This window comes from Nipponia nippon, unplaced genomic scaffold (assembly GCF_047370975.1).
Source record: "Nipponia nippon isolate SJK-2023a ecotype South Korea unplaced genomic scaffold, ASM4737097v1 scaffold_2, whole genome shotgun sequence".
Taxonomy (NCBI): domain Eukaryota; kingdom Metazoa; phylum Chordata; class Aves; order Pelecaniformes; family Threskiornithidae; genus Nipponia; species Nipponia nippon.
Window position 1 is genome coordinate 117,411,559 of NW_028262336.1, and position 22,884 is coordinate 117,434,442.

The following is a 22,884-nucleotide window of genomic DNA, read 5'->3' on the forward strand; positions in this document are numbered from 1 at the left end:
GAGATAGTGAACTTATTTCTGGTTTCTAAATATCAAAGATATTATATCAAACATAAAATTATTATATTCATATTAATAGAAAATATGCTACATTCAGCTGCCATAGCAGATATGTTCTTGCCCTCTTGGATAATGCAGAATATCCTACCTGGTCTCCTGCCATGGAGTCCTGAATCCTGCTATGCCAAAAGTATGCTGCTCTTTTCTAAGTCCTGTTTCATATCTGTGCTTGTGCCATGCAGGTGTTTCAGATAATCAAGGGCTTTTAAATTTCATTCAGGTGCCTCAATTTTTCCTGTTTCTGCAGCTGTCTACAGAGCAGGATGTACAAAGACCTGTAAGTGGTGGAGTAACTCTCCTAGGACTGTTTTATGTAGTCCTTGGAAGAAAGGGTTGAAGTCCCTCTCTTCTGAGTCAAGTGCTCTGTTCATTGGGGCTTATGAGTTAGAGCCCTTTTTAAATTTTGTCTCCAGTCAGTGGTTCTTCTCTTCCTGCTGCAAAATAGAAGCAGCTCAACTGCAGAGTTGGAATGTAGCCCCTATGTTTTGAGAAAACTCATGGTAGCTGACCTATATCAGGTATGATCTCAGCATACTGCCTGGAAATGCCAAGGATTTAGGTGGTGGAATGCTTACCCTGAGCATCCCCATCCCGTATCTCATTTTCTTAGAATGAGACAGGCATAAAATTTTCTCAGCCCTCTCAAAGTAAGGATTTAAGCATAACAGTCAAACTTCACATCAAATTTAAACACAGTAAGCTGCCTTTTTGCCAACTGTTTTTTTTTTTTTTTCCCAAGAAAACACGATGGAAACATCAGTGTCAATCAGGGAGAAGATGCTTTATAGTTTCAGCTTGTACTATATTATTCATAAAGCCTGTGTTCTTTTGCCTTGCGGCTACCAATTTCTTCTGCTTCAGTCTCTAGACATTCATCCTGTTGAAGACCAGGATAATACACTCTGGTTCTAATCCTGAACTTTGATTTTCACCTGTACATATCAGGTTGCCTGGGAAAAGTTATCAGTGTCTGGTGCATGGGCAATAACTGAGTTTAGTCTAGTCACTGCTTACAAAGAATACTGCAGAGGAAGGACAAATATAGAAACGCGCTCCAGTTCCAGAAATGCTATCAAACAGAATTTATCTGCTTGCATGATTCAAATTGTTTGTGTTCTAGATCAACGTTAATTCAGGGAACATATTTATGCTTGTATATAAGCCATTTCTGTTCACAAAAAACACATGCATACACCATTAGCTTTCAATACATGCTAGGTATTTTCCAGGGGAAAAAAAATTTTTACTGAGAGGAACAGTAATCCTGTGATCACAGTCATTATACTGCATGAATGTTGTTGAACTGTGAGGTATTAATCACAATTTTCTTCTGTTATTTCCTTAGACTATTATGTTTAAATATCCTCTATCCACTTCCTCCCTCCCTCTCCTTCCTTCCTCCTTTTCTTTCTTTCTTTCTATTTTTATTTCTATCTTTCTTTGAATGTAATTCAAATAAACATTATCATTAAAGAAACGGTATCAGAAATGTGGCTCTTTTAAATGTAACCAAATAGGAGAAAATGCATATTTTTACCATGAATTATTGCATTTAAAGGAAAATGACACCATATCACACCAGTATGTCTATCTATGCATGCGTGCATGCATTACAGAGTTGACTGTGCAGAGTTAATTTAGAGAAAATGTAATTTTATAAGATTTACTATTCATGTTTAATTTACATTACTATCATTCATGATTAAATTAGAAAAATTCCAAAGAGAAAAAATATATGTAAAAGAGGGACTGACATTTTACCACTTTGCTTTTCAAATATGCAGACATTAGTTGGGTAGATGAAATTGTGCTGTAATGGAATTTCAAACCACTAGTTTTTTATTTCCATGTAGCAAAAACTGTATAAAACTATTCTGCGTAGGAATCTTTAAGAAAGAATATTTTAACTGGTGACTTTAAGACTAATCTGAAGAATCTAAAGGGAAAGGGGCTCTTTTCTACTTTGTGATGTTTAATAAAATTCAAAATTATGTCTGAGAAATACTGAAGTAAGCTGATAAAAATGTACTGCTTTTGAAAAATGTTTCAAAGATTCAGAGGTGGAAACTAGACTTACCATCATGTTTGAAGCCCTCTGAAAAGTGGTAGAGGTTTGTTGGGGAGTGATAATGTTGTGCAGCTCCTCTCCAGCCTGGTGAAGATGCACTTCCTAATGAAGGACTGCTTAATCGTGGTCTGGTCTTTGAATTAAATGAGGCTAAAGATGAACTACCAGATTTGATTCTTAGGATAGCAGCATATGAAGTGGGGAGACCAGGAACAGCTTCTGAATATTCTGAAAAAAAAAAAAACAAGAAGCAAACACTGAATAAAGATAAAATCTATCACTTTTCAGAAGAATATTTAGTTATAGCAGTAGAAAAGTAGAAAACTTTTATCTGTAAAAGGAGTGTCAGAGATGGCCTGGACTCCACAAGCGACTCAGCTTCTAGACAGAACTGGGTAACAGCATAGAGCTCTAAGACAGAAAACTCCCCTGCAGTTTCAACACAATATAAAAATCAGGTGGTTATTAAATTTCTTACTTATGGTAATATGAGTTTTCAATATTTTAAATTCTATTTCTGTGACCGTAAGTCACAGTAGAAAAGTGTCTTCCAAGCCACCTTCTTTCCTCCACAGCCTTACATTACTTTGTATATGCTCAATTCAACACTACTCTGCAAATCAAGTGGGCTAGCTAAAAAGCCCAAGAGCCCATATATGCACACCTATGTCTCCCAAAAACACGCACATGCCAAAGTCACCTCCTTTTCTGTCTCTGAAACTTCCCTTTTTTTCCCTTTTCTGCCTGTATTTAAAATTTCAATGTCTACAAATAAGAAATAATGCCCAAGTTTTTGGTCCTTGTATAATGCCAAACATAAGAGAAATAAATAAACTATATTATTACTATTATAGGTTAAAATACCATTCAGGAGCTGCAAAGGAGGTGAGAAGAATAATTAAAAATACATTGATATAGATGAGCAAAGGCAGTCAGACTGCATATCAAGTGTCTAGAAGGAACTGATTTTTTACGGGACAGTGGAAGTGGCTGGCAGAAATAAAGATCATTGTTCTGTCATCACCATTGATGATAAATATTTATAAATTGGACATTCTTCACCTTGGCATAACATGAACAATGAAAAACTCTGAGTGTTCAAAAGCTTTGAATAGCAACACACTCAACTGAAATAAAATCTTTTTAAAATATTCGGTCGTGGCCTTCCTGGAGAGTTTTTGGGAAACTATTCTAAGCATAAATATAGTTTGGAATATTTTATATTTCAAATGGTTTAAAATTAGAGAAATATGCATTTTACTTTACGAAGATAGTGACAGTGAATGCTTAGAGTCTTTCAGGTTTAGGAAAAGGTCATTTCAGTACAGTATTTATTGTCTCTGATCAGATGTTAAAAATGTACCTCTTCTACCTTTTAGAAGAAGTTGGAATTTGGCAAAAGCAAATGACCAGTATTTTGAAATTACCATTTTCATCTATGCAAACTCTAAATATACAGCTTATTTCATGATGCCATATCTCATTTAAAATTTGGATTTAAATACAAGCTTTGGCAATCAGATAGGAAAGGCACAAATAAGAACTCTGCTTTAAGTTGCTTTTCATCCTGGTCTCACAAACCATCTACTTTATACTGTGCATCACACTGTTTTGTATATCATATACATAATATCATCTTTCCTGGCCCACAAAGAGAAGGGAAATAGAACATCATGATAAATTAAAATGTTGTATGAAAACATATATTATAAGACGTCTTGAAACATTATCATTGGAATATTAATGTGATTTCACAAAAAATATCTTTGTCTTTCAATACATTCCTTCGACATTTTGCAATATTGATGTATTTTAGTTCTTTTAAAGTAATTTTTTCCATAGGGGGAACGTAAAGAAAAATCTTTCCAATTCCAGGGGAATACTGAAAAAAAATTTTAAAATTTCATATTAAAATCTATCTCCATTAAAATAACTTATTTTCATTCTGATTTCCCTGAGGTCAGAATCTCAAGGTCATTGAGGTTTCTTGAAGAAATTTTTGTATTTTTGACTTATTTTGGTCTCAACAAATACTAATTTATCTTTTGAACAAAAATATGATTGTGCTTACATATAAAAATGATTTCAGATACATGAACTGCAGTAGAAATGTTCATGTTTAAACTTATTACATTAAATGTTTAATGCAGAATGGACATCTTCTTTGTGAGGACAGAAGGAAGATATTCCCTGGGGAATATGGACATAAAGGAAAGGGACAAAACTCTCTCTAACACAGTCTACATCAGAGGATGGAAATGCTCAGTGGTGAATGTAGCAGTTCTGGTGGCAGGATAGCTAATTAGCTGTACTGTAAGCGGGCATTGGGCACTGTGGAGCTCCTCAGATCCTCACAGCTCAGATCCTCTGATATCCTCAGAGGTGCTGATACGCTCCCTGGAAATGCTGCAGGAAATCTGGAAATGGGCAGATTGGGATGCAGTCCTGTTTTTCTCACATGGAGCTGGGATGTGGCCAGACTGTAGCTGGTAACAAGGATGCAAGGCACCACGCAAAGGACTCTTGCTTTGAAAAGACACCACATCCCTCTGTCTTTTAAATACACATATATCCTTCTGCTTCTAACCCAAGGTGAACAAATGATCTGTCATCTACATGAGATGGACAAGGAAGCGGAAAGAAAGTGTTAAATTAAAATGTGTAGTGTCACAGAACTATTCCTGTGTATATTTTTATAACATAAGCAGCTATTATATAAATCTAACAGCGATACATATGCTATTTTATAGGATCTATTTCTGCAGCTTTAAAAAAAAAAATGGAAACAGTGGTGATTGCTGCTGGGAAGACATTCCTCCAGTGTGCACACAGACATAGAAGAAATACACACTGGAAGAAATTTTACTTTATAATAAAAAAAAATGCAGACCTGCCTTTGGTCCAAACTTTACAACACAGCATAATAAACCTTAATAAGATTTCCAAAGGAAACATGATTGCAATCACATATATAATGAATGTACTGTTCCTTGCGTATTTTCTGCAGATACAGGCACTTTTCTATTTTCAGCATGGTATTTTAGCTCTATGCTATTTGCCCTATGGCAAAGGACATGGATTTGGGAAAAATTTATGTCAGTACTTTTTCAGTGAATGATAAATACTTTGTGTGACTGAAATATGGTATTATTAGGCTGTTAAATGTATTATATTCCATACATATATCAATAGTAAAACTCCAATGTCTGAAGACTTTTAAAACTATGTAGTCCATTTGTTGACAACAGAAGATAGTTCCTGAGTATATCAGCTATTCTAGCTTGAGAAGATTCAAGTAATTATTCTTATGTCATTTCATTGGGAAAATTATGAAACAGTCTTCCTTGATGGATAGACAGAAAGGCTTCCTGTGCAAGCTAGAGAGTCTGAGCTGTATATTGCTTCTTTTGCAAAGAAATGGAGATTAGCAATCAGAAGTTAAATACTAATACTAATAATCCTGATTCTTAGATAGACCATTTAATATAGCTTCTATGTTCCTATTGTCCTCTATTGTCAGCTTGGAAAGTGGGTGGAGCAAGCATACAACTCTGCATGTTTCTACATAAACATACTATATTACAGTTCTTCCTTTTGTTTTCAATATTAAATTTTTCAGTTCAATGACACACTAAGAACAAAATGCAGCCAGGCCCCTGCTCCTCTAGCGAGTCTGCCACTTAGCTCTCCTTGCTGTGTCTCTCATTCTCTGCCATCTCCATCTGCTTCCATAAAAGTCTCTCAGATGATCTTGCTCACAGGAGACGAACATCCTTCTACCAGGTTCTGCCACATCTATCACCCAATAAACAAGTTAAGACAAATAAGCAGCCTTCCTCCCTGCTGCTCAGGCACACAAGAGAAAGAAAAAGTAGTATGCATATATAAAGTTATAAACAACCACATCAAAAGTTGTATCCTCCATTATACTTAATTCATTTACCACCAGGTCAAATTGCAGATTATACACACATGGGAAAGCAAAATAACCATTAATCATTTCAAAATAGTACAATGAAATACTTTTCCTTTTTACTCTTTTTAATTGGAAGGGCATGCCAATTTACGAGACGAGGCACAGTACAGTTCCTAGTAAGCTTGAGCTAACAAGTGCTCCTGACCTAATTAGTTTGGGATCAGACTTTATGTCATTAGGGTGAGTGCCTGGAACAGCTTCCAGGCAGAGGAGCACATCTGGAGGGGAAGGAGGTTTGAGGAGGTGCCGGAGCCAGACAAATGTGAAGGGCTAAGCAGTAAGTGGGACTGGAAAAAGGAGAAAGTAGAATAGTGAGATTCACTCCAGGCTGCCTAAGTTTTGCCAACATATCACATTGCTAGACAAAAGTAAATAGAAGCCATACTGAAATCTCCAGTGGTATGCAGCCTCCCTTTCTGCAGAAGTTTGAATCACAGTGCAGTTTTTGCTAATGTAATTTTTCTCATTTTTAGGCTATGACTCTTCTGTTTCTTTGCATACATAACGCAATAAGCTACTCCAGTAAATAGCATTCAACAACCCTGAAATAGTTTTGACAACTTCTTTTTGCTGAAATAGTATGTGTAGGCAGCTTGGTGAAATGAACTTGTTCTGTGCTGCCTTATCAAGTCAAGAAGACTGTAATTCTTTTCCCACTTGAAAAAAATATTTAAAAATTCTGTGTTATCTAGTTGAATGGAGAACTCTTGTTCTGCAGTGGTAAATCCAGGGTTTGAAAGAACAAAAGGATCAAATGATCTCAGATGGCATGAACGTAAAATACCATGGGAAGAAAGAGAAGGCAAGGATACAAAAGTCACTCTACATGGTGAAAAGGTCCTGCAGTAATGGCAATATTACGCAAGCTGGTTTCTGACCTTTCATGGTATAATTGTGTTGTTTGGCTGGGATTAGCAATCAATGTAAAATTTCACCCTGGCTCTGGTTGCTCTGTCATGCTCATGGGGCTGCTGTATCTGAGTAAAGTCTCTCTTGTAAAACATAACTGGAAATGGTTAATAAATTATACATTAGCAAATATTTCTTGCTTTATTTACTGAAAACCTGTAGCCTGTGATCATAACTGACAACTAGAGCAGAAATCATGCTTACCTGAAAACAAAACCTACTTCCTAATCTGAGCATTCGCCTCCAGAGATTTAGACTTCTGAACTGCCTAGTTGCAGTAGCTTAATTAGAATATATTTTTATTGGAGTACTGTTTACAATAAAATTATTCCTTTAATTTGGTTTGGCTTAGGCTTCTGAGACTTGGGAGAATAAATTTTTTTCCCAGTATTTAAGTACGTAGTTAAACTGCTAGAAAGTAGATGTTACTCTCTAATGTGTTTTTTAGTTTTACCAGTCTACCCTTAAAATCCTTGAGAAATTCCATCAAGTACCTATGGGTAGCTCTCAAAACTCTGCTCTTGAGCTTCACAATGAAATTATATTTTCCCGAACCTCATTCTTAGAAATAAGTATTTGGGATGAAACATCCAAAGGTTTTTCAGCTGCAAGCAGACACAAGTAAGGTATATATAGGCACAAGTGGTAAATATATTAAGCAACTAGAAATCAGACACAATAAAATCAGCAGCTTGGATTAGCCTTCATAGTTCTTTGCATTAGAACTACCAGATTTATAGTCATTTTAACAACAGTATGACAGTTTTAAGATAGACTATATTTTTCTATTCCAAGTGCACATTTTCTTACATGTGATTTCCAACAGAAAACTATGATTTGAATTAGTTTTGGTAACTTTTTAATGAATCTTTGTCAGCTCATTAAATTATTCATGCATCTTTTATTATTTGCAGCACATGTTGCTCTTCAGCCTTTCTTTGGTCAGATTCAACATGAGGAAAAATAGCACCACAGGTAACAGAGAAACTGTCTTCTACTGATTACTGAGGTTTTTTTCTTTTCTTTTAGAAAAAGCAAAAATATGAATTTCAAGGATGTTTACTCCTATAATTTTTAATAGCTATGTCAGGTTAAATTCGATTTCATTTCATGTGTGCTGTGGGAGAACTAAGCCAACTCTGAGAGAAAGGGGATCTTTTCTCACAGGATGACATATGCTTATACACGTTCCTTAGGTACAGTCCATGGGAACAAATATCAACCACAAATACAATCCTGTTATATTTTATCTGACAGATTTGTTTCAAAAGGCACAACATATGTCAACATAGCTCCAACAATGGTACTAAGTAATTTGACCAAATTACATTCTTTCTTCAAACAGAGAAAGATGACAAGGCAAATTCACTGAATCCATCCCCAAAACTTCTTTGAAAACTGTCTTTGTAGTTTTTTGAAATCTATGGAGAGTAAAGGATTCAGACTCTTGGGGTGATGTTTTGTTTTCCTTCGTTCCTTTTTTTTTTTTAAGTGACTCCTGGTCAGTTACTAACTCATTAACATTTCTCAACTATCTAATTAAAATGTAGTCTATCTTATAATACTTGCAAATGTGACCTTCATTTGTATATTTTTGCTAGCTAGCATGTTTAATCAAATGTCACTAAGAATGCTAACCCATTTTTTTCATTGTAACTTTTAATTACATTGTTTCAGTGGAAGTGTTCAGTCTTCTAAGCTTATGAAAATATGTGTCTTCATTCTGTAAACTGGATTGTATCACTGTTGCTCCTCAATTTTTTAAACAGAAATATATTTTCTATCCTGTTCTGCGCATGCACATTGGTTTCCTTTTAGACTGCCCGATGACATATTGCTTGGCAATAAGCTGAGAGAGAGATGCAAGAATAGTAGGAAATTGTTTTGGTAAGGTGTCCATCCAAGGCATCTCCTTATGAGAACTAGGATTAAGAATAAAACACAGCAAAATGTCAATAAATTATTTTTTCCTGATGAAATGAGATTAACTGTAACAAAAAAAAAAAAACCAAAACAACAAAAACAAAACAACCACCAAAAAACCCAGAACAAAATAAAGAAAAAACTGGAAGCCAGCAGATTTTCTCAAGAACTGGTTAGTGCATCTGATCCTCCTCTGCACACTTCCCACCATGTGTGGTTTAGTTTACATGTCAGAGATTTCATTTTAAAGGTGCTATTATATCCTAATTATTACTCAAAACAACAGGCAATGCAACAACATATGCAGACAATTATCAAAACCAAACCAAAAAACCAAAAAGATGGAAACCTTTACCAGGAACCTCATTTTAAACATCTGGAATCTGGATGTCTACATGCGAGCTAGTGAGGCTGGGTTTACTTTACAGGTAGTGAAGAGGAAGAGGAACATGGCATGTGATGTGATGGACATGCTCAGTAAATGGCTACTTTTTGCCACAGGCTTTAAAAGGAAAGTAAGGTGAGTAGCTGAGATGTCAACATTTCAGCTTGTTTAGATGTCCATTGTCTTAGTCCTCTCATCATAAATCAGTCAAGCTTCATTTGCGTCTTTTCTGCTCAAAATGTCCAGTTCTTCGGAGGAGTGAAGATCAAGAGTTTTGAATTGTTTTCCAAAGTAGCAGTGGGGGATGATTTAGAAGCTGGAAGTTCTCAAGGAAAATATGCTGGTAGTCTTCATCAACCTTTTTTACCACAGATTTGATAATATGGGAAAAGGAGAAAATTCATCTATTTAAGATGGTCTTTCCTTGGGGAAAAGGACTTTGGCCAAAATAAGTAAACCTTCAATCCACAAATTGTTCTGTTGAACTTTTCAGTAGTCCAGTGTTCAAGGAAGATACACAATAATTTAATTTGAAATTCCAAAATAGCCTCTCACTTTATTGAATTTGCTTTTCTCTTAGAAATCTGGTCATACAAGGCAGCAAATTTGAGAACATAGAATACTATGGACAGATACGGAAAAAAAATAAAAATAATTAGGGATATGTTTTGTTTTCCTGTAAAATAACACAGGGAAAGTGCTTTGAAAACTTCAAGCATTGACTGAAACATAGTAAAGAATATTTCCAGCAGCTATTAGCAAATGAATCAGCATCTTTGGAATATTATAATGTTAGAGCTAATTTAAATGTAATGAATTTTTATGAGGAAATATTTTGAATAATAAAAAGATGCTTTTGTAGAGTTAGTCATTGTTTCCCTTCCTACTGAAAAAAAAAAATCTATTTTCCACCTTACTTCCACTTCATACTCATAATGCAGCAAATAGATGACTCAATATACGCTCAATTATTCTCACTTTGCATCCAACATATAAAATCCACCAGATCAAGCAAAATATACTTTAAAATAGAACACTTTCAGCTACAGAATGCTTACAACTTCAGTAACAAAAATAATAAAAGCAATAATATATTCCAGTTATGGAAGAATATTCATCCAGAGTAATTTTAAACTGAGAAAAGTGCTTTGAGATTATTGTCATATTTTTTCTATCAAAACACTTAATATTTTCTCTTTCAAAACATGCTAATATAATATACAGATTACAACTAGTTAGTGTATGTTTCTACCATAGCACAGGCTTCAAACACAGCGATTATGTTCAGTAGGTGCTTTCCACCTTTTTCAAACTCACTGAAGTCATGTAATGAAAAGTGTTTTTCAGGTGTAAAAAATATAAAACTCTGCTTTGAAAACTCTTCTTATGAACTTATTGAAGGACAATTTAACTCCAAATAATCAACAAAACTTTATAATTTAGCATATTCCATCTAACTCAATATTTATTACTTCTGTTTTGTGCACTCTTTAAGACCATAGATGTGTCAGACACTTTACCAATGTGTGGAATTTTTCTGCCTGTTTGTCTAATAAAAAGGAGTTTTAGGCCAGCTTTGTCTGAAAAATAACACTTAGAGCAGACAGTGTAGATAGCTGAGGGCATCACTACTTTCAAGCCACCCAAGAAAGAGAATGTAGAAATTAGCTTCTTCTACATATCTTGTGATCTTTGGCCTGAAGGAGTAGTGCTACTTACTAGGTGTAATTTGTAGGCGTATATTAAGACTCTTAAGTGGTTTTTGTTTGTCAGTTTTTAGATATACTTTATTGTCCTACTTTTTCAGGTACTTTTCACACAATAATTTTCAGCTCAAACGTGACATGTATTCTCTAGCAGGAAAGTATGGAACATTACTAATGTGAGATCCATAGATTAACCTACACTGTATGCTTTTAATTGAAATCTTAACTTATTTTCCCCGTGGCTGATGATCATCAGAGTGAGCTGTCAATTCTGAATGTGAAGGGAGAGCCAAGTACCAAAGGTCAACTATTTCAGCACAAATCAATTAAAGTAATTAGATGGATAGAAATCCTTATTTATAGCCCTCCCTTCCTACAACAATATGCATATCAGTGTTAGGTGGACAACAACAGATCAATCCACAGCAAAGGAGAAGTTTGTAATTGACATTGTTAATACAAAACGCTTGATTAAATTAGTAATACAATCATGAAAACTGAAGCGGTCAAAATCTTAATAATCAGTGTGTGAAGGAAACTACCTGCTGATTTTCTTGGGAATAGAAATCTGTTTATATTTGTAAAACCAAGTTTTTTTAAGAGATCAAATAGCTACAGAACAAGTATAGACATCTTTTCGTCTTTGGATGAAAGAATATATGGCATTTTTATCAAAGTATGGAAGTACCATGAACAATAAAGTTGTGAGGGTTTCCTGAAGTAATGAAAGACAAATATAGCTTTTTGAAAAGAGATCATGTATTAATTAGACAGAAAAACCGGAATTTGACAGGTTTATGTAATCTGCAAATTATGATTATTTTGGAGAGGTAACAGCTGTATAGTGCATGACTTATTTAAAGAATTTTGCAAAATTTCCTTTTATTATAAGGGAATGTCCACAATTTGGAAGCTGTGGAAGTAAACAGAGATCAAATTAACATTCAATGCAATGAGTGCAAGAGCAAGAAATTCTAACAGTGCTTAATTAAAATAATAAAATAATCCACTAAAAGTTTGCCAATTAACATTTAGTTTTTGAGAAGGATCGATTTTACTTTGACATAGAAATTTGTGGATAAGCTTTTGACTAGCACAAAGACATTTATGATTCAGAGCTAAAGTAAAGCTTTCTTCAAATTGCAAAGTTAATTAAAGGTTACCTAGTATAATGTAAGGTTTTCTGTTCCCTGTGATACACATTCTTACATATTATCCCAATTATGTGTGTTTATGTGTCCAGTGGAAGCAGACAGTCTTTCATCCCCGTTAAAATCTCTGTCTCTTGGTTCAAAGCATGTATTTATTTTTGAGGCAGCTAATGTATTCTTCCCTACCCTTGGGTCCTTCTCTAGTTCTCTGTGGTTTGCTTTAGTGTTCACTAAATATTTCACGGTGTACTCTCCACAGTGGCTTGCATCTCTGAGACCTTTATGTGGGGTAGTCTTCCCTTAGGAATCCTATGAATTAATCTCTGGATGTATTGTCAGTGTAAACAGCTACTGCTAGCAATTAAACAGTCCTTACATAGAGTGAAATTCATCCTGGTGTTCTGGACAAATACACTGGCAAAGCACTTCTTAAGCAATTTTGAGTATTTAAAGTGGCACATAAGTCTACAGACTGTTAAGGTGGGTAAGATTTTATGTTGCTTCTGAAGTGTTTTCAAAAATAAAAAGTAAATTAAAAAACCCCACCTTGTTATGATGGACATTATTCCACTGTCCTCCTGCATGGAAACAACAGTTCTATGAAAAGATACATGCTCAAGCTTGTCTCTCATCTTCTTTGTCTGAGATGTACTAATAGAGTAAAAACCTTTCAAAACATCCAAAATTCTTGCTGTCTTTGCAATGAAATAAATTAGAGTGCACTGTGCAGGGATTTGTATTCACATAGGGTAAATCCATGACACAAACTCCTCTGCACACTGTTTCCCTAAATTGGAAATAACTTTGTTGTACTAAACCCTTAATATTCCACAGTCTTTTCAGGTGATTCTTAATTCTCCTCTGTGTTCATAGCGGTTGTTTTTAACCACAGGATCTGGTGCCTGCTTGTGTGCATTTCCAACTATAAGCCTATTTGGTGGTGAGCCTGGCACCCTCAATGAAATATTTGCAAGTTCAAAGGAAAGCCATCAAAAGGATGCAGCCATTGAGACAGACTAGCAGCTCCTTGAAGGACACAGACTTGAGCTGTTCATACAGTCCTTTATAATGGAAAAAAAGCGAATCTGTACAGCTGATCTCCAACAAAGTGAGAGATATTTAAAAATCATGATAGGAATACTGAAATAATTCCCTAACACAACTGTTGTGTTACCCAGACAAAGCAAAAAGTGCAGTTTAATAAGGAGCTACCTAGTGGTTTATTGAACTTTAGAAACATGCGAATTTTAATTTTCAAGTTCAGCAATAAATTTTATGGATTTGGGGCAAAAAAAATCAAATTATCAAAGTTTATCTCAGAACTTCTGCAAACTAGTACTAAAGAGTGGTTCCATCAAATGCTTGTAGAAGCTACAGTCTGAAAAGACCTAACTTTGGCAAAATGATGCCACATAAAGGTGAAAAAAAGGACTTTTAAGTTATGACCAGATGAAATATTAAGGTAATATTTATAGTTCTGTTTGCATGCAGAGAGATAACTTTCGAAGTTTGATTAAGTCCTACAGGTAAGAAAGAGCAGAAATGGACTATAAACTCAAAATAATATTTAAAAATATTTGATAGGATTTTTAAAGGAATATAGAAGTCTAGGATTTAGTCCCATTTTCAAAAAAAATCTTTAAGCACACAGAGTCTCATCTTAAAGTGCTGCTGTGTATAGCGGGTTTGGGACTCAGGGGATTTCTCCATCCCAGTTCCCTGGAGCCAGGCTGCCGTTGTCCTGTGACACCAGGTACAGGCACTAGCAAGGCTGAGCATTTATCCCCTATACAGACAAACACATACATGCAAACTACACAGTCAATGCTGGACATCAGTGTATCAACACAAACAGGGCAGTGCCTTTATGGGCAGCACCTACACACTAGCAGAATAGACATTAACCTCACCTAGGAAAACACTTTGGAATAGGGTTTAATGGGAAGGCAATACAGAATGAGACAAGCAGGGGCAGGGCATGGCAAGATGAGTGTACCGACCAGCAGTTTATCTGTACCTAGCTGCCCCTCTTATCACAGAATTACAGAATCACAGAATGGTTGAGATTGGAAGGGACCTCTGGAGGTCATCTGGTCCAACCCCTCTGCTACAGCAGGGCCACCTAGAGCCAGTTGTCAAGACCATGTCCAGCTGGCGTTTCAATGTCTCCAAGGAGGGAGACTCAGGGGAACTTGTCCTTGGTCACCCTCACAGTAAAAAATTGTTTCCTGATGTTCAGACGGAACCTCCTGTGTTTCAGTTTGTGCCCATTGCCTCTGGTCCTGCCACTGGGCACCACTGAAGAGAACCTGGCTCCGTCCTCTTTGCACCTTCCTTCCAGGTATTTATAGATATTGGTAAGATCTCCTGAGCCTTCCCTTCTCCAGGCTGAACAGTCCCAACTCTCTCAGCCTTTCCTCATAGGAGAGATGCTCCAGTTCCTTCGTCATCTTTGTGGCTCTTCATAAGCCTTTTTCTCCAAAATGTCCATGTCTCTCTTGTATTGGGGAGCCCAGAACTGGACACAGTACTCCAGCTGCAGCCTCCCCAGTGCTGAATAGAGAGGAAGGATCACCTCCCTCCACCTGCTAGCAATGCTTTGCCTAGTGCAGCCCAGGATACCATTAGCCTTCTTTGTGGTAAGGGCCCATTGCTGGCTCATGTTTAACTCGTGTCCACCAGGACCCCCAGGTCCTTTTCTGCAAGGCTGCTTTCCACCTGGGTGCCCCCCAGCATATAGGGTAATGGTACCTTAATTGAAAGTCTACGTTTCTCAGGTCTTCTGAGAATTCAGTAAAAACATGCAGATAGATATTAAAACTTAATCCTAGAATAAACACATGTATATAGAATACTTTGCTGTCCAAGCTCAGAAGCGTCAGTGTTTTGCGTAACGGGATTTGACAAACGGCAGAAAGGAGTTTTTCACTGTGGTAGTAATATTAATTTCAATATTAGAAGCTTAATTAGCTGCTTAATTAATATTTGCTTTTTTCCATCTGGGTGGCCCCCAACATATACTGGTGCGTGGGGTTGTTCCTCCTCAAGTGCAGGACTTTGCACTTCCCCTTGTTGAGGTTCCTGTCAGCCCCTCCAGCCTGTTGAGGTCCCTCTGGATGGCAGCATGACCCTCTGGCATTATCAGCCACACCTCCTGGTTTTGTGTCATCTGCAAACTTGCCAAGGGTACATTCTGCCCCATCATCCAGACCACTAAAGAAGATCTAAAACAGGATTGGCCCCAGTATTGACCCCTAGGGTACACTGCTAGTTACTGGCCTCCAACTAGACTTTGTTCTGCTGATCACCACCCTCTGGGCCCGGCCATTCAGCCAGTTTTCAACCCACCTCATTGTCTGCTCATCCAGCCCATACACCAACAGTTTCTCTAGGAGGATGTTATGGGACACAGTGTCAAAGTCTTCCTGAAATCCAGACAGACAATAGCCACTGCTCTCCTGAGTGCTTTGCCTAGTCTTTTCATAAAGTCAGCAGGAAGAATTCCTATTAGGAATTAACAAGAAATACATGATATGATAATTCTAAGGCTACAACCAAAGCATGTTCTCTTATTAACAGCAACGAGTCTAAACAGAAAATTATACCAGCAAGAAATACTATTACAAATTTGCACACAGGTTTCTAATAAAATGTATAAATGCATTAGAGCCATCTACGTGGGAAACAAATCATCTGCAAGCATTGGCACTGTAACAGATGTAATGGGATTACAGTTGGAAACAACACTGAAACACCATGACAGAAAAACAGTCCCCATATGTACATCAAGTGAATAAGCAATGAAGATGTAAAATACAGTGGAGAAAAATCAGCACAATTGATTTTAAAAGTCACCGCAAAGGACTTTTCTAAGGCAATCAGAAACATCTATTACATTTCAAAGTAGCATTAGTTTGCCAGGCACTTAGGGGAGTACACATGGGCAACAATAAGAAAAGACTTGTCATGTCTTGAATTGTTTTGGCTCTATTGCTGATTTTCATTTCAAAAAGTAGTTGCCATTTTATAGACATGAAATATAGCAGGAATTTTTAAGTAAGGAAGATTTTGGAATCAATCAAGGCTATCTAAAATGTAGATACCTTTCCAGGAGAATTTATAATAGTTCTTTTTGCTACGATGTAATTTAGTGCTGTCATATAAGTAAATTTTTAAGTATGAATAGCACAGAACAGAAAGATTTATTCTAAGTCATCTAGTTGGTATATAGAAATTCACTGTAAACACAGTTAGTGTGACTGTTTTGAAGCCTGAGGTTATAGCTTTCATTTCAAAAACCTCTCTACAAAGAAAAGATATTGAATCAATAAGCCTTGTCATTTCAAGGGAATTTGCATTCCATGGGTTTTATGTTCCCATCTATGGTTTTGCATTACTAAATGACAATGAATGTCAATCATGATAATAGAGAAAATATCTTTGCTTACCTGACATTTCCCTTACTTTGAAACAATAAAGTCCATAGAACTGTTGTTCTGGGAGGTTTCAGCCAGTGTAGCACAGAGTCAGACAAGACCTATCAGTCACCAGTAGGAACGGCGTATTTTTGGATACACTTTCAGGCACATGGTTTCCAGACCCAAAATATTTCTACCCAGTTTTGACGGAAAATAGCTTGAGGGAAAAAGGCTACAATATCTACTAATGAAACATATAGGATATTCAACTTTGCAATAACATACGAAAATCTTCTTATGTCAGTGCCCATCTCTGTTTGTCTCCAAAGCAGGCTGGATCTGCGGACCTCATTAGTCAAGAAAGTCAACTTCATGTAACTCTATTTTATTTGCCTTCAGACTGGAGTCCACAGATCTGTGACGATGGAGCCTCCACTATACTGCACACACTGGTCACCCAGGTCACAATTCTGACACTTTGGCTTCCTAATTTTAGCAAGAAAAAACTATGTTTCTATTACATACTTCTTGCGTGTGTGTAATTTGGAATTGATGTTGTCTTCTAAACAGACAGAGATTTCTGTTTTAAGACCTTTGAACATTTACACAGCCCATTCATAGATTTCAGAATTGTCACCATCACTCTGTGTACTCAGATTTCAAAATTTCACAAACTTTCTTAGAACAAGGTTTTATCTCAAAGATCAATCAATGTTTTAAATTAGTAAGTTGGCTTGTATAAGGCATACAGAGACTTCCTACGCATACTTTAAAAATTTTACTCTTGTCTGAAGGAAGTTTACATTTTTGACAGTTACTATTTTAATATTTGATTCTCAAACTCTATTTGAGCTGCTGGCCCTCCTGTCCTACAGGGAAATACCATAAAGGCACATCTGGTAGGATTAGAGTATATTTTTGGCCTGGTCTCTTTTGTATTAATTTCACATCCCTTCTGTATAAATGAGCAGAGCTGGGTCCTGAAGATTATCTCCCTACCGCCTTCCATGGGGATGAACAACAAAGACATTGAAATTTTATCATTCATTTGTTTACATTTTTATAATCTCCTCTAGAGGGAGTGAACTTGAGCAGAAAAATGTCTCTAAAAATATTGTAGAGCATGTGGCCCTCTCATTGTTCCCAAGGCTGAACGTTTTTGTCTCCCTTCTTCCAATTTAGCACCAACAGGCTCTCTCAAAGGAGGAAGGGGCTTCCCAAAAGCACTGATCCTTGTTGCTGTATGGGATCTGTGTGGATCAGATATTTCTACGCTTCTGCTTTTAGCTGTCAGGATGGAATACAAATTTGAGTTTCTGAAAGCTATAGCAAGTGACAGCAGGGAAGGTCTGTTTCTTTCAAAAGTCTTTTGAGAACAACTGATGCCAGATTTCTCCATTCTCCATTCTTTGTCTTCTGTCAGTGAGTTTCTGGGAAGCAGAAAGTGAGAATAAACTTTGTGGGCTGATGTGGGCAGCAGAATCAAGGAGGCTCATCCATTTCATGTGCTGTTTAATGAGATTTACATTTACCCAACTTTTGCAATGTCCATTACTTCTTCAAACGAAAAAGCAAGAAGGCCCTCTGAAATTGAAAATTGTTCTTGACTTTGCCTAAGCTCTGAAGTTTGAAAATTCAGCTTTTTAAAATGGGAGAGTTTCTTACATTTATGCTTATTATTAACCAGTAGAACCACTTTTGAAGGCAAATCCTCTACAGAAAGTGTGGAAATTTAAACTCCAGTATTCCTTTCATTTTTTTTATCCACATACATTCCCCATAAATCACTGACACTGAACAGCATTGAAACCAGGAAAACAAAGAGAATAAATAAACACAGGAGAGAAACTGTCAAATTTCAGGTTATGGAAGATACAGAGACTTAAGAAGAAAATGAAAGCGAGTCAGTTGTGTCCCTTCCCTCTGCTGTTCATGATCACTTTATTCCTGGCAATGGGACAGAGCAGAAGAGAATATGGAAGGTGCAAAGAGAATCACAAAGTCTGATACAGTGAAACCAGAGAAGTTGAAGAATCACAGTATATTGTTGATAGCAGCAATAAGGATTAAAATCTGTTTGTTTCCATTTGTAATTTTGCTATCACTGGTAACAACAGAAACAGGAAAAAAATACACAGTCACCAGCATAATATTCCTGGAGCTAGTAAAACATAATATAGACAAGATTGAACCCAGACCAAAAATAGAGGTGAGATGAAGAATTCTAAAAAGGACCAAAACTCTGCACCAGCAGGTACACTGCATGGTACTTGGACAAAACATCTGGTTTTTTTGTAGACTCAGAGCTGCCCGTTACGTTATTGATGAGCACTCACTAACACAGCAAAAACAAATATCAGCTGCTGCTATTACTTTAACCTCTAAAAAGAGATGGTTCAGACTAAAAAAATAGCACCAACTCTCCTGTGCTTAGTCATTTAAAACATTGCTTGACCTTTGAGTGAAAATCTTGCTCTAGGAGAGTTTGCAAAATTTTGAAATCTGAATACACAGTGTGATGGTGACAATTCTGAAATTTACCTATGGGCTGTGTAAATGTTCAAAGGTCTTAAAACAGAAATCTCTGTCTGTTTAGAAGACAACACCAATTCTTCAGTACAGAGATTGCAGAGGAAAAGAAAGGTCTCTTACTTATGTACTCTGCTATGTTTATAGTAGGATTTTCCACCACTTTCTTAGGCAATTCTCTTTGCAAATATTTCTGCACCAGGTTATTTATACAGTTACACTGAGATAGCTGTGATTATGGCCACCACGTGGCTGCTGAGTTGACTGAGAACACAAATGACCAACAATGACCTTTACTATCTCTGGGAACTTACTTCTGTGGAACCTGTATAATAGAACTCTGTTCATCTCTTTACTTCTTGCCCAGCTATCTCATATCTCCACACCTAATCGCTATCTGTGAAACTCCGTGGCAGAGGTGTTGGAACTCGATGATCTTTAAAGGCCCCTCCCAACCCAACCCATTCTATGATTCTAGAAGCAGAAGATGTTCAAAGAAGTTTCAAGGATTTCTGATCAGATGGGCAGATCTCAAAGAAGAATCACACATGACACTATTGACTGTCTCAGACTTCCAGAAGAACCAATAATCAATGCTAATTTTGCTGGAGATTTTGGCATATATACTAGTGTCTTCTAGAGACTACACTGATGCCAGGCAAAAACTGAGGGCCGGATGATGTGGTGGGAGTCTATAGAAAGCCATCCCATTTTTAACAGAAGTTATTTGAAGGTATCATTAATTGCTCTGAAATTACAGGCTTTTGAGTTCGTTAATACCAGTTGATAGCTCTTCAAGCTTGCATAGGGTATGGGAAAAACCTTCTGCTAAAAGGACAGCATAACTAGAATCTTTACACTGCTAGTGTCACTTTATTCTAGCTTCATTTTCCATAGCTACAGGAAAAGAGATTTTTTTTTTTACTGTTCAAATGCAATCAGAAATTGTCTTCTACAATTATGCTGTAGGTCTTCAGTTCTACCCATAGTAATCCAGATTGCTCATGGTTTAGTAAGTTATGTGTTTGTCAGTAATACCAACGTTTGTGAAGAGTAACAGCCCAATAGATCACAGTACATGGTTTTTCATTTCCTCTGCACTGTTCTTGCAAGTCAGGTTTTAGATACTGTAAAGAGAATTTTAAGAACTTGCTGTGGCAATAAAGGTTCAAGCTTGAAAAGATAAAATAAAAAAAAAAATAGTTTGAAGTAAATAAATCTTAAAACTTTCCCTTTCAGGGTATGAATTGTAGCAGGTAAGGCTGTCATCATGTAAGGACCTGTTCATAAAAAACTGAGGTCAACTTTTGTGTAGAAAATGTTCCTAAGAAAGGACATAACAGATTCCATTGAGAAGAAAAAGGTTTCCTTTTGTATCATATTACTCAGCTTTCCACTAAAAATGCACCTGTTTTTACTAGTGGTTTTTTGTTTTCTTTAAAAATATTGTTCTATCAGAAAATATCTATTTATCAAAGTGAAAAAAAATTACAAGAACATATCATTTCAGACAGATGTTTTACTGAAGTAACTTCTTAAATACTGATATAATCAGAGAGTGGAAAGCATCCTAGAATACCCAGAAGCTTAGCTATATGTGGCATTCACATAAGATGTGGGAGATACATATTCATGCCCCTGTTCTTTTCAATTTTCAGATAAATATTTACTAAGCATAAAAGACTGATTCTAGAAGTCAACAGTGAGAGCATTCCCTTGTGCTGTAAAAGTCACTGGTTAAGGGCCCTGCTCCACTTGTTATTTTGTTATTTACAGAGGTGGAAGAGGTAATGGGAACATCAAGACTACTGAGAGTCCACTTGTAAACTACCCTGGTGTTTAGAAAACTCACCTGTGATTGGGAAGATCGAGGATCAGACTCTGAACAAGCATAAACTGAATCTGAGCGACACATCCTCAATATGCATTTTAAAAACCCAGTTACTGAATATTACCAGGGCAGACTGCCGGCTTGGTTTTGTTCTCAGATTGCTTTTCATAGGCACAGTCAGGCAGTGCATGTCCTCATCTTAATATTAAAATGTCTAAGAAATGCTTAATTCTATTAGTTCTAAAATGAGGACCTCGAAAAGCATTTATTCCACTCAAGACACCTGCTTTAAAATGAAAATAATCATATCTCAAACAACTACTGTACATGTTAGCAAAAAAAATGCTATGGTACAAGATTTTGTAAAGGGTGGTAGAGGATATTGAATCCACACCCAGTGAGTACCAACCTAGTGTTTCCCCAAACTGTACCTTCCTTTTGGAGAAGAGACTTCCACCTTGTGGGACTGATGTGTACATGCTGTGAACCTTTGAACCTCTTCAGAGCTTTCTGAATATAATAATTTTTTTCTGCCTGCAACTCAGGTAATAGGCTGCTGGGTTCTGGCACTGCTCTGGAAGGGGCTGATCCACACCAGCATGTTTCTGACTCTCATGGGTTGATAAGGTTCTTTCCAGGACAAAGAGGAATCTCTAGCCACCAAGGACCAAAAGCAGCCACCAAGGACCAGAAATTTTTCTCAGCCTTAAAGATAAACTGAAGGCATTTGAAACATGCTGTCTTAAAGGAACGTTTTGAAAACTCTAGTTAGGTATTAAAGGTATTTTATTTATATATAAAATATAATGTAAATAAGCAAATATTCATCTCCCATAAAGAACACTACTGACTATATCTTTCTGAATTTTGATCTTGTACACATATGTCAATACTTTAAATATATGGTTTTGTGAGATAATGACAATGTAAGAGCATGTTACAACAGGGATAATAGCATCTAACTGCTAAACAAATATAACCACCAAACCATCCTTTTCCAGTCCTGTAGTAACTGCAAAAATCTAGAGTTTATGATTTTTTTTGCACTTTTTCTTGTTCAGCCCACTGTATAAAACAGCATTTTGTTCAGTATCTCAGATAGTGCTTATTTCCCAGTTAAACATGTCTCATTATTCCATATGCCCACATAATACCATTTGCACATGACAGTTGCACTTCAGTGTCCAATGATTTTGAATGGGTTTGAAAATAACAAATACTTACAACCAACTTCAAAACAAAAAAAAGTAAAATAAAGAGTATGTTTGTGTATTTTTGAGCACAAGATTTTTACAGTCCTTGAAGGAAAGAAAGGAAGTAATTTACTTCTCTTAACTTCCAAAATCAGAACCAGAGGCACCTTATGACTCATTCACTTCCACAGTACAAAGTCAAACAAATAGTGCTGAAGTCATTGCAGGCTATTTTAACTGTCATAAGTGGACAAACTACACAGAAAGGACTTTCTCAGAGATTTATTGCATAGCAGGCCTGTTTCACTAGTGCAATTATGAGAGCTTGATGTCACACACAGAATTAATAGAATCTACTTTTCCTGGATGCATAACAGTTTTGAGGTTTTGATGTGTCATTTGTTTGATAAAGTATTAGATACCATGATACTACTGAAACAATTAAATACATCCACCTTTTCCAAATGGATTTTGTTTCAATAGGACAGAAATTGACCTTTCACTAGCCAGCAGTAATTCCAATATGTAAACTGAAAATAGGCTGGCGTGCCCCATCCCACTGTGGAAGAGAATCGGAAAAAAAAGTAAAACCCATGGGTTGAGATAAAGATAGTTCAATAGGACAGCAAAGGAAGAGAAAATAATAAGAAGAACAATAACGATAAAAGAATATACAGAACAACTGATGTGCAATGCAATTGCTCACAACCCACTGATGGATGCCCAGTCTGTCCC

The 22,884-nt window shown here is 36.4% G+C and overlaps 1 protein-coding gene across 5 annotated transcripts in view; it reads right to left on the reverse strand.

Moving 5' to 3' along the window:
* The window catches only part of CNTN5 (contactin 5), a 660,854-nt gene that overhangs the window by 255,089 nt on the left and 382,881 nt on the right, over nucleotides 1–22,884 (reverse strand). For all 5 annotated transcript variants that reach the window (XM_087758088.1, XM_087758089.1, XM_087758087.1 and 2 more), the window contains one exon: nucleotides 2,138–2,356. In XM_087758088.1, the coding sequence (XP_087614214.1) occupies nucleotides 2,138–2,356 (219 nt within the window). The remainder of the gene's footprint in view (nucleotides 1–2,137; nucleotides 2,357–22,884) is intronic.